Below are 12,749 nucleotides of genomic sequence, written 5' to 3' on the forward strand. Positions count from 1 at the left end.
GCCAGGAAGCCTGGTATGGGGAAACAATAGAAAAGCACAAAGGAACCAAGAACATGAAGTGACAATGCCACCACACTGACCACAGAGTGAGGGGATTTTGCTCAGACCAGAATGTGCTTGCTTAGGCTGATTCAGGAAATACCAGTACAAACCTACCAAAACTTTTGTGAATCCCAGTACACCTCATGCAGTAAGATAAGACTTACTGGCTCTATGAAAGCACCAGAAGATATTCAGCACATAAAGGTGCTCAGAAAAGCATTGCAGTGATTTATTTATGACAAGTCCATAGGGGACACCCACACAAACTTGCACTCTGACGTGAAGAAAATGTCATAATACATTTGGCAAATCATAATGAAAACCAGACAAAAAGAACTGAAAAGTAAAGAGAAGCATTCTCTATGGTTTGAAACACTGAAATTATTCATTTTGTGTTTTTAAACATTTAGCAAAAGTGAGTAACCAAAGCATAGCATTGAAAATCTGTCCATTGTTTAGATTTATAATGCATGTAGATAGTAAGATGAGCCTTGGTTCTACAAGCTGGGACATGTTCCCTGATGTCAGCATAACTATATTAATTTGTACTAGCTGAGCATCTGTGCTTCCTGTATATTGTCAACCATTAAATGTCATCTAGGTATTCTTGTATGGAATCTAATACCCTGTGTTTTCCTACTCTGTATCTCCCAGAAACACATCCAGTCTTCATTAACAGATGGAGAACCTGTTACTCATTTTGAAAATTGCTTCATTGGTTGAGCATTCTCATTGTCAAAAATTTCTGCATTATTTTTAATTTGAAACTCTTTGGTTTTGGCTTGTAGCCAGAGTTACTTGTTATGTTTCTGTCTACTACATTAAATGGTCCAGTAGGTTTTAAGACTTCCTTTCTGAGCTTCTGTGTTCAAATAATTCTCACACTAAATATTTCTTATGAGCTAAAGAAATTGGGAAAGGTATATCCAGACCAAATATTTCACTTTTCTACAGCTATCTATAGGTAAAGGCTCTATCAAAGTGTCTATCTGTGGCAACAGATGAGTTAGCACAGTGTAACTGGTTAGAAAATAGACATTGCCCTGATAAGCTAAAGACAATTAAAAAAACACCTGGGCACTGTTACAGGACCCAATGATATGCAGTTCAGACGCATCCTGCATTTATGAACATGAAATTTTCTCCAGTCCTTGACCCATTTTTCCAATGTTTTATTTGCTTTCTCCAATATTTCAGTCTCACTTACAGACTGTAGATGCTGAGTTGATATGTAGCATATTAGTATGAGCATCATCATACACAGTGGTAGGATCAGTCTTCTCATTATGTTACTGGTTCTGTATCTAAGGTCTTTAATAAAAGCAGGTGTAGTAACATACTGGGAACTTGTATCAAGCTCTTGACCCTTCTTTCCCTGTCTTTCTCCTCTGTATTTCTCATGCTTGATCACATCCTTTCCTGATTCATTAATGCTGGGATAGAGACATCTTATAATTATCTGGATTCAGTTTCCAGATCAAGTTTTGTATTTTTGTATTAAAACATTTGGCAGTGATCCTTTCACACTAAAAGTCACTCAGGTCATCCTTGGTTTTATTCCTGTGTGCATGTTCTCATATTTCCTATGCTGCCAGCCCTTGTGCCTTCAGAAAATATCTTTACCAGCAATTTTATATTAACTTCTGGATCACTGAAAGTGTTGAACCTGTAAATGCTGAACAGCCTTCATCATGGGATCCCACAACAAATGTCTTCCTTTCACAATGATTTTACTTGCTAAGAGTCAATCTCCAAAATCAGGCAGCTAGCTACTCTTAATCTATTTAGCATGCTGTATTACTAATATTTTGGTTGAACTGTCATAAAATAATAATAAGAGCTATATCCAAAACCTAAATCTATTATGTGTTTCCTCTGGCAACTAAATTTGGAAGAAGTAGATCAGAATATATGTGTTAGAAAATATGCCAGACAGTCATTCTAAACTAGACACAAAAGAAGAGGAATTATTTCTGTCAATTATTCTAAAAAATATTAACTTTTAAATATTTAGAATTTAATAATAATTGAACAGTAATAATGGAAAACATTTATTAACTTTAAGAATGCTTCAAAGACAGTCTGACATATATCAGTACTTAGCACGGAACTCTAGCATATTCATACTCAGCTTCTTTATTTGGATTTACTATTTCAAAAATAAAACCCAGCCTACATGGCACACATAGAATACTTGGCATCCCAGGAAAATAAACTAGGGCTCTAGGAGATTATTTCCCCCCTTTTTTTTCAGTGCATCAAGTAGAGTAAAGTTTGGTGCAAAATGATTCTTTGGAGTATTTTCTCAGTTATAACTAGGACTGAAAGTTAAGGAAAAAGCCAATGCAAAACATTGCATTGGCTTTTTCCTCAACTTTTTGTTGATTTGCACCATCACATCAGAACAATTTCAGACAATTTCAGACATTTAAAAACTGTTTCTAATTGCCTACATTTCTAGCTTTTGAATTGACTCATAGTGAAAGGAATTCTCTGGGCAGGACATGTTTCATCTTCACCAAGTACATCACTCACTGAAATACTCTAAACCCTCTAAATACTCTAAAGGAGATGAAAAGTAGCTTAATATAGGCAAGAGCACTGTGCTGTCAGTTGGATTATCTAGGGATCAATTCTCTTTTTCCAAACAGCTTTCTGACTGCAGGCCTGCATTTGGCATCCTTGCCTCTGTCTCATTAACATGGATAGAGGAACAAAAACTACACACAGAAATGCTGTTATAGTTTGTGTCTTGTTATAGTTTTTCTTGATGATCTTAAAGGTCTTTTCCAACCTAAATGAATCTGTGATTCTGTACAGAATTACAAAAACACATAGCAGTCACTGAACACAGTTATTTCATGAAACTAACCAATCTGTTAAATATTATTTCCACAAAACTTTTCAAATGGAAATAAGACTTGTTCTAATATGCACTTTAAATCACCTGTGATTATCTTTTTGGTGATTTCATATTTACCTGAATTAGACTTGCAGCTGGATTCCTTCTTTTCTCAAAGTGTTTCTGACGATGCTGTTCCTGCACTTTCAATGCAAATCCTGAGCCAAGGATGCCCTGCAATATCATTTTATCAATGTGTAGGTAGTCTTTGAACAAACATACATCATCAATTACGAAGACTTCGTGAAGATGTTACACCATATAGTTGCTTCAGATAACACATTTATGACCAGTGTATGATAGTAGAAGGCACAGAAGCAGTTCCCCTTTTTCTGGTGAAGCAGGAGATTTCTTACATAACATCTGTGGTGCTACCAATGACCACCCATTGCCTGGTTTTGTGCTACACTATGTTCCTGCAACTACCAAGGCCATAGAGATAGATATATATTTATAAAATCAAGCAGGAATATTCAGAGGAACTTGAGTCAGGAATGAGGAAATGACCAGCTGACAGGTATGCCAGATATACATGGACATCAAAGTCCACATCTGCAGAACTTAGAACTTTTGATTTTAGAAAACTTAGAAAATGCATTTCTTCTTGATCTTTCCCATTAAATAATACCCATTGTTCATTCTAGAGGCTATGAAAAAGCTAATTATGAAACTTCCCCTCTTTTAGCCTTTTACCTTTGAGTAAGATAAATCTGATTCTAACTGGATAGATCCAAAAACTGAGGATGTTTTCATTCTTGACTTGCAAGGAATGTAATAATTTTGCTGGACATGTCTGCATTATAAGGAAGAATATTTCCACTTGATTCTTAGTCCAGATAAAATACTATAAGAAGTGCAAAATTTCCCACATACCTCTTCTTTTACAGACAGATTCAGCACTGAAATATTTATGAGGAAAACTAGTATCTGTACATAGATATGACACAAGGAACAAAAGTTGTGGCATCTCTAATATGTAAGGGTATTCATCTTTTCATTGTAGTGCTGCTAAGACTAGCTTTCTTGTTAGTGGTGACTAGGTGACAAAAGGAATTAATTACAGTAGATGTCAATATATGTCAAGGATTCACAAACAGGTAATGGGTTATAATTATAATGCATTATAGTATGTCAAAGATTCTGAAATGCTCATTGTAGCTAGAGTAAGAAATAAATGCAGTGCACCAGATGATTTAATGCTGTTGACAAATTAACATTTTTAATCTTGGTTTATCTATATGGTTGAAAACAAATGAAGTATTATAATATCCATGTTTTATAATGATTTACAGATAAAGCACATGAGTATTAAAATACCAAAAGACATTGCACTGGAAACAGTACAAAAATTACAAATACCACTTCTCATTTAATGCTTATTCAAAACTAATTAAAAAAAAGGAGATTCACTCAAGAACCTGAGAATTTAGTTCTGAAGCTACACTATATTTTAGTCATTAGATAATTTCCAATTCCATTAGTCTCTTGAACATTGATAGAAAAAACATAAAAAAACTGCAATGTTTATTTAGTTATTCACAGAAAATGATAGTTGCATCTTTTGCATTCAACAACATTAACCATTAGTTGATTTAAGGCCTTCTACTACTCTCTGTTGGTAGATTGTATGGCTGTACAAAACATGCTATTAGAAATATCTATTTTTTCACTATAATCTAAGTTAGAAAAACATACAATGTGCTTTTATTTTTGTTTTGTTTTGAAAAATTTGAAAGAAAAGCAGTAATATATGTCACAATTCATAACAAAAGGAAGGATTTTCAACTTTACAAAATAGTATGTAACCTAATTTAGGGTTATTTTCCAGTTTTGTCCATGCCAGAGAAACTTTCCAAAACTAAACCAAGGACAGCAAACCTTTTCTTTAGATTTTGGATCGCACTTCATTAGTGTTGTCGCAGAGCAAAAAGCCTTAAAGAGTTGTTCTTCATGTGGACAGCTTCCTTGAGCTTTTTGTATCATAACAGTGGCAGGACCTACAGGAATTTCTATTATTTTTTATTAATTTTATAGGCATACTCACAGCAGGTAGTGCAAAGAAGGAAATGCCAAGTAGAGCAAATCCTGCAGAAAGCAACCTTCCAAGCCAAGTCAGAGGAGTTTTGTCTCCATAGCCAATGGTTGTCAATGTGATCTAAAAAGAAATGAATGAACAAAATGGTTTACCAGAACTCACTGACAGATTAGTTACAGATTATTTACATTGCATGAAGCAGCATTTCCACTAATTAATCCAAGACATCTGAAACATATAGCTGTTTCTAAAAAAATGAACATAAATATACTAACATTGACTCTTTTCTGTGAAAATGTTATACTGTTTGACTAAATAAAACTGAGATAAATAAGAAATGTGAGAAAAACATCTAAATAAGCAATAAGTTTAAAAAGAATGAAAAATTACATTGATCTCAAATTTGAGGCAAATGGTAGGAAATTATATAAGTTAGGAAGAAAAAAAGTGTTTTTTCCATAGATGTGAAGGTGTTTCACCTGTTTTCTGCAGGAGAATATAACTATATGTATTTGTCTAGCTAAAGAAATATAAATTACATTGAGATAATACTGGAAAAATATAGGAGGGAAGAAGTTGATGCTTGCAGATGATATAAAGTCAAAGGAATTGCAAGAAGCAGCTGCATTTTCTGTAAACCCATCAGTAAGATTTGAAGTGAATTATCTTCTGAAACACAAAAAACACCAAAGAAAAGCTGGGAGGGACTCTAAGTAAAGTTTCTGGTCCTTTCCCCTTCCCCCTGACAGGCTCAGATACACCTACGTCACTCCTGACATGAAGGTCCAAGGGTTCCTATGCAGCAGCAGAGGCAGAGGTGCCTCGGGCTGTTGGACCACGTTAGCTCAGAGCTGCCTGTGGACAGGCCAAAGAGAAGGGGGAGGCAAGCTTTGGTGCAGCTGGGAGGGCTCATTGACCACTGGCCATGATCAACGTGGCCACTGAGATAATGGTGCATGGTTGGGGCTCACTGAATACATCTTGAAGGCAAAAGATGAGTCTGAGGGCTTTCCCTGAGCCAAGGAATTGCCCTCCAGGCTGCTTGTTGCCCAGGAAGCCCACCAGTCCCATGTCTGGGGGCTGGACTGGCAGAAGAGCTGTGTCTGTGTGCTTTCACAGAGGTCAGGCCCATGCAGCTGCCTGGCGTGGGCAGCTGGAGAGGGCTGGGCAGAGCCAGGATTCCCGAGGGCCGGCCGGCAGGCTGCGGGGCACGTGCTCCGGCAGCGGCACACGATGTTAAAGGCCAAAGATAGACAACAGCAGGCCGAGTGCCAGCGACTCCGGGGCCTGCTATTAGGGAGAACATGTGCATGGAGAATTATTTTACATCGTGTACCAAATGTGGGCAAGTTCAGGCTCAGCAAATATTCTGGCAGCAACAGATTCTTCAGGAAATTGCCTTCTAGAGACATTATTTTGCTTCCAGCTTCCTCAAAGTCCGTTCCTAGGCAAGACGGCCAAAACAATTCTATTTAATGTCAGGGTCACCACGGGACAAAAGAAGGAAAGTCTTTTGGAAGTAATTAGATTTCAACTATTTAGGACTCTGTAGATAGTAAACAGTGCTTTTAATTGCTCCCATTGTTGGGAACAAGCTGCGGGTGTAATTTACCCTGAGAAAGCCACAGGGACTAAGAGAGAGAGATGAATTCTGGCTGCAGCTGAAATTTCAAGTGGTTATCAAGTCTCAAGTTTTGTAACACTAGCCTGGTCACAGACATACCACCTTGAAAGGCTATCAGGTCTCACTCTTCCTTGTTCCTCTTCACTTCCCTGCCCCATCTTCTCTTCTGAGCCTTTTCAGGACTCAAGCAAGCCAATGCCACCCAGGAAGGGACAGAAAATTATCCACATTTCTGCGTGGTTTGTTTCTGCTGCTTTGGTCCGTTGTGTCAGCTCACAGATGTGCCTAACAGGCTCCAGAGCCTGCTCAAGGCAGCGAGAGACTGAGATGGAGTAAGAAGGAGGAAGGAACATGAGAATGCAATTCTGTCATCTCAGAGATGAGCCGGTGCAGCCATGGTCTTGGCCTGGCAGAGGGGATTGATCTGTTTGTGGAAGAAGATAATCACAGCTCTTCACATCAGAGGGCAACTGCAGAACAGTCTGAGGCCCAAGAGGAATGAAACACTTGAACAAATGAATCCCTGAATAAAAAGTTCCTCAAAATTTGTTTCCAGGCCAGTTATTGAAAAGCAGTTTGGAGCTCTGGAATGAGCCCGCTTTCTTGGCTTCCATCCAGCTCCCTATCTCTGCCAGTCGCTGGAAAGTACAGAGATATCTCCTGTCTGGGCTGATGAGAGGGAAACAGAACCAAGCGTCACCTGCATATTAATGATATTGCCACCGAACTGTATTCCAAAGAAGTCAGAGATAAACTTGAACCTTTGGGACCTGACATCTGAGAGCAATCCAAAACCAGGAGCAGTCACACAGAGTCTATCTCTGAAATTTCTCCAAAGAAAATAACGAGACCCTATTAAGCCTTTCCCTCAATTCTTCTAGGTACTAAGGACTTAACAGTATCAGCATGTGATTAAGAATATCAGTGGCTTCTTGCTTTATTTGAGCTATTTTATCTCAGGATGGTCTTTACAGGGGTGTATAGGTGTCAGCACCATGCTGTACTGTCTTATCTTACTCAACACTGAGTAAAGGGGTTTGATCTTCATTTTATATTACTCTCACCACAAAACTAAGAAAATGTTTTCTGGACAACTTCAAAGTTGAGCTTGGGAATAATCCACTGCCTCTTTGTAAGTGCTGCTGGTGAACCATTGGCCAGGCCTTGACTGGCATAATCCTGAGACTAAATTAACTGAGCAGGGTGTGGAGAACTACTGGATGTGAAAACATGACAACATAAGAAATTTCCAGAATCACTGATAATTATGCAAGAAGCAGGCAGAAGTTACAGCTGGCATTGTGTGGGTAAGAGAAGTGGCCAAAGTGCAAAGGTAACTTATTGTATCCTAAAATGAATGACTTGGGCTTGTCTGAAAAAAAACCAACTAGTGCCACCAGAGTTGTACTAGGGCATCTGAACAGGGACCACCCACAAGAGAGGCAGCAGACTGTCCAACAGATCTCTGATGGTACTGTATGCCTTTGTCTAAGCAGCTGAATCCTACTCCTGCATGGCTAAATGGGCTAGCTGAGTCCTGTCTTTTACACCAGATGCAAACCATTCCATTTTGGTTACTTCTGTAAATGAGAGGTCTGGACAGACTAGTCAAAGTAGGCAGTGTCATCTGGCCAGGCTCATAACTTACAAAGATGATAGAACATCTGTTATCTCATTGCTGGAGTTAATAAATATGCTAATAAAAATGAGGTAATATAATAACGAGTGTGATGATATAGCTTAGATCACTTCAATTAGATGAGATAGGACTCAGGAGGCCATTCTCTACCCTAATATTTCTTTCTGATATCATTTTATGTTCTCCTAGCAGTACTCACCTTTTGAATTGTTACCTGACATCACTTAAATGAAAAAAATATAGTTTGCTCATGGTATCATTACACTAAATGGGAAAAATTTCATCAATGTTAACTCACTTGAGCTAGTCATTGTGCCAATGTAATTCAGTGTAATATGTTTTGTTCACTAACGGGACACTGTGGAATGCCAGAGCCATTCTGCATTCAACTGTAACTATTGGGTATTACTAGAAAATAAAGACTTTTTAAGAGAAATTCTGTCAAATGTGTAAGAAGGACAGAAACTTCAGCTGCATTACATTTGCAGCTAAAGCTAATTAATGTACAAACTAAATGTCACTGTAAGTGACATTTAGTTTGTTAACAGTTCTAGTTAACATCAGTATATCTCAGAAAACCATGTATGGTTTGGTTTTGAAGTAGATAGGTTTTTTAATTGACCTTTTGTTCCCATATGGCTTTATTATTTTCTTCTGTTAAATGAATTTATCTTCTCTACCAAAGCAAATTCTGAACTTGAGCTCTTCATATAACACACACCATTGTGTACTGCTGTGTTAGGCAGCACTGTGGAGACCCCAACCACAAGAATATTCACAGTAGTAACATTAACATGATGATTCAGTAGCAGGTTGCACAGTACAGCATCAAATTGCAAATACAGTGGAGTATTCATACGTAAATTTGGATGCCATATCCTGCCTTTCATTTCTGTATATAAATATGGGCTTCAGAAATTGAACCAGTGAAATAACCATAGCAGTGTATGGTCCTCAAGTAACGTGAATTAATGAATGAGTTAATTGCAGCATGCTAGTGCTGCTCCTGTAAGGAGAAGAATAAGTGCCTCTAAAAGATTGAAATTTAGGGTAACTTTTTGTACCGACTTTGATGCAGCCTTTTCTTTCTCGTACCTCTGCCATGACAAAATTCAGTCCAGAGTTTGGTACATAATCTGTGGTTTAAGTCAGAACAACTTTTGCAAATAAACAAATCAATGAGACTAAGCCTTGATTTCCCCTAAAATGCCATACAGTCTGTCCTTTTCAAATCTCTGCATGTGGGTTACTCTGGCAGTAAAAACAACCATGACTAAGAAGCACATTATGCATTTCCCACATACTGTTTTACATATTATGAAAAAAATTACTATTATTAAAATGGCAAAGACATCAGGTAAGGGGGAACAGTGATTTCTAGTAAGTTTGGGCACTTGCTTCAGTGCATTAAAAACTTAAATGTATTAATTGGAAACTGTGGAAAGAAGAAAACATATAGAAAAATACAAGTTATACTGTTTTCAGGTTTTAAAATAAACTTTGTTGTTTTTCCTGCTGAAATCTAGGCAAGATTCCTGATTTTCTCAGTTGCACTACTTATGCAACCTCTGAGTCATGCACTTTCACTTAATAGTGTACAAAATATTTTAAGCACCACTTTATACAATGATTATTTCCTAGCAGGGTTTTTCCTTAAAAAATTGCAGTCAGCAGGTAGTGGAGAAGCAAATTCTAAAATAAAGGCCTTGTTCCTGCTGCTAGAGCTGCTCACGGAGAAGGATTTGGATCTAACACGAGCCTCAGTCAGATGCCAGTGGAGCTCTGAGTTTGCTGGGACTTTCTCATTGCTTGTGCACACATTTCCCCATTCCAGCTGGCAGGTGGGTACAATCCTCTGCCCAGCCCTCTCCCTGCCTGTGCAGGGCTAAGGCACACAGGGCCTTCCTTGCAGAGAGGGAGAGGCTTTTTCCTGGGGAATCAAATGTCTGGAAAGATGCATTCCCAAGAACATGCACAGCCACAGGAGGGTCTCTTGCACGAGCACATCCCCACTGCCACCCTAAAGGGGCAAGGGTGTTTTCAGACTTCCAGAGCTGGGGTACCCATCAGTGAGGACATCAGCATCCAATGCCAGATGCTTCACAACCTGATCAATACAGGAAGGTTAGAAAGCCTTAAGGCAAACTCAGAACTCAGCTTTTGAAGAAATGGGAAACAAAATAAACTACAGAGATGCAACTGAATGCAAAACCTTGTGTCATCACTTCAGCCAGGATGAATTCTGTGTGTGTTTGTACTACAGGATAAAATGTGTATTTTATCAGTGATCGGCCTTGCTTGCTCTAAAGCAACAAGTTCCAGCAAAATATATTTCTGAATGTTTGTAAATGCACACATAATATTTAGTAGGTCTGGCTTTTCCAAGCTCCCAATTTTGTGCAGTGATAACATAGAAATACAGTCTCTAGGGAAGACATGCAACAAATGACTAGCCCTTAGATGAACAAATTTCAAATACACTAACTACCCCTAATAATAGTGAGTGACCTTGACCTTAGCTCAAAATGCAGACAAAACTTCTTACAAATATTTTCAATAATTTAAGACATTCTGGAAAGGGCTTTTGTGCAGTGCCTGTGTGCATGCTCTGAGCCTGAAGATACTACTAAATCTAGGTGGAATCCTGTCAGCAAAAAGGCTGAGGTGAGAAAGCTTCATTTTGGTATCCCTCTGATAAGAAAAGGTGGCAGAGGCTGGCTCAGGTTTCACACTTATTCCAAGGAAACTAATGAGTGCTCTATGTTATTGTCAGCATTAATGATCTCCCAGGTATCATTTCACTACCCAGACATTGCCAGAGCACACTCTGTGTGTTCTACTGCATAAGAAGGAAAAGAAAAGCAGTTTAATACTGCCTGACAATAACTGCCTTAGGCTTTGTTGGGGCAGATTTCTTAAGCTGCTTAAGTAACTCTCACACAGTGGAGAAGTCTGGATCACTACAGGACATTTTTAAGCAAAAAATCCCTACACATTCTGCCATTAAAAAAAAGAAATCAAAACTTCAAACTTAGGCCTTTTTTTGTTCATTGAAAGCCTGGTTTCTTTAACAATATTCATATAATCCTCCTTCAGAAAAGCAGTCAGGCATGTACTTAGATCCCACAGATTTCAACAAAGTAAAAACAATTGATTTGATAGCTAACCATGATCTCAAGTATACCTGTAAAAAATAACACTGTGGAACCAGAATTGACATACTTATTCTTGGTCTTTGTCCTCAAGGTACAGAGGAAGAAGAAACAACATGTTTTAAAGGGCACTGATGATAGTCTCTTGCCAAAGCTGATGTAAGATTTTTCCCCTCTTTTTTCCTGACACTTTTTCCTCTTCCTGCACTGCCATTTAGAGTCCTCTGGTTTGTATCAAAACAGCTCTTTGTGGGGCCATGTTACAAACTATATTACTGAAAGGCTAAGGGTTAAAAAGTACAATGCTTTCTTGTCTTGAAGGTTTAGTGGTCTGGTTTGCAGCAGAAACACATAAACAGCTGTTCTGCTGGATGGACTGAAATAATCTGTCAATGTGCAAATGAATAGCTGAAGGAGGAAGCTTCTCAGACCATTTTTTGTCAGTGAAAACAATTCACTGAACAGCACACTAAGTTAAAATCCTCAGTAGGTGAAATTCAAAGGACTTTAGCACAGTGGTTAGAGTCCATGTTATTTTTCTGTACTTACCGTGCCCCACCAGAGAGCATCTGCATATGTGGAGAATTCGGTATTTGCATCTTTTTCCACCAAATAAACCAGGAAAGACGAAAAGATGAGTACTAAAAATCCTATGTACCAGGCTGTGATTAATTCCTAGATAAAAAAGAACAGCGATCAATTCCCATTTTATGGATTGACATTTCAAGAAGACATCATGAAAATATCTATGTAAATGCTTTTTTGGCATCTGTGCAGTTATGAGTCAAGTGCTTCCCTTGGATACAAATTTTCTCTGAAAGTGGACAAGATCTACTCTAATGGTTTCCTCCAGCAACATCCCCAGCATATAACAAATTACAGCTGCCCATCAAGGAAAAGCATTTTCAAGATCTCTAAAAACTGTTAGCATTAAACATGGCCTGGTGTATTGGTGTTAGTTCATATTACAATTGATGCTACTTCAGAAAATTTGGGATATTCTGCTCAAATCTAATGAGTGCTTATTTCCTTGGTCTCTTGTTGAATCACATCAAGTGAAGCTATCAACCAGACACAATTAGTATCTAGGATTACATACCTTGCTATGTGCATAAACTACAGAACCTAACAATTTCCAAGTGCCTCCTCTTCGGTCCATGCGCACCATACGAAGGATCTGTAGGAAACGAAGACTTCTCAGTGCTGATGTTGCAAAAATGTTACCTTGAGTTTTTGCAGAAACAACTGCTATTGAAGCGATGAGAACAATGATGTCTGAAAGAAATACATTACAGAAAGCATTAATGTCCAAATGTCAGTAAAAAGTACACACATCTACATGAGCTGAATAAGAA

General features: G+C 38.1%; 1 protein-coding gene across 4 annotated transcripts in view; it reads right to left on the reverse strand.

Moving 5' to 3' along the window:
• KCNQ5 (potassium voltage-gated channel subfamily Q member 5) overlaps positions 1-12,749 on the reverse strand; it is a 283,110-nt gene that overhangs the window by 37,644 nt on the left and 232,717 nt on the right. For all 4 annotated transcript variants that reach the window (XM_059468563.1, XM_059468562.1, XM_059468561.1 and 1 more), the window contains exons 4-7: positions 12,494-12,669; positions 11,944-12,069; positions 4,989-5,099; positions 3,023-3,118 (exon numbers count right to left, since the gene is read on the reverse strand). In XM_059468563.1, the coding sequence (XP_059324546.1) occupies positions 3,023-3,118; positions 4,989-5,099; positions 11,944-12,069; positions 12,494-12,669 (509 nt within the window). The remainder of the gene's footprint in view (positions 1-3,022; positions 3,119-4,988; positions 5,100-11,943; positions 12,070-12,493; positions 12,670-12,749) is intronic.

Source organism: Ammospiza nelsoni, chromosome 3, assembly GCF_027579445.1.
Source record: "Ammospiza nelsoni isolate bAmmNel1 chromosome 3, bAmmNel1.pri, whole genome shotgun sequence".
NCBI lineage: Eukaryota > Metazoa > Chordata > Aves > Passeriformes > Passerellidae > Ammospiza > Ammospiza nelsoni.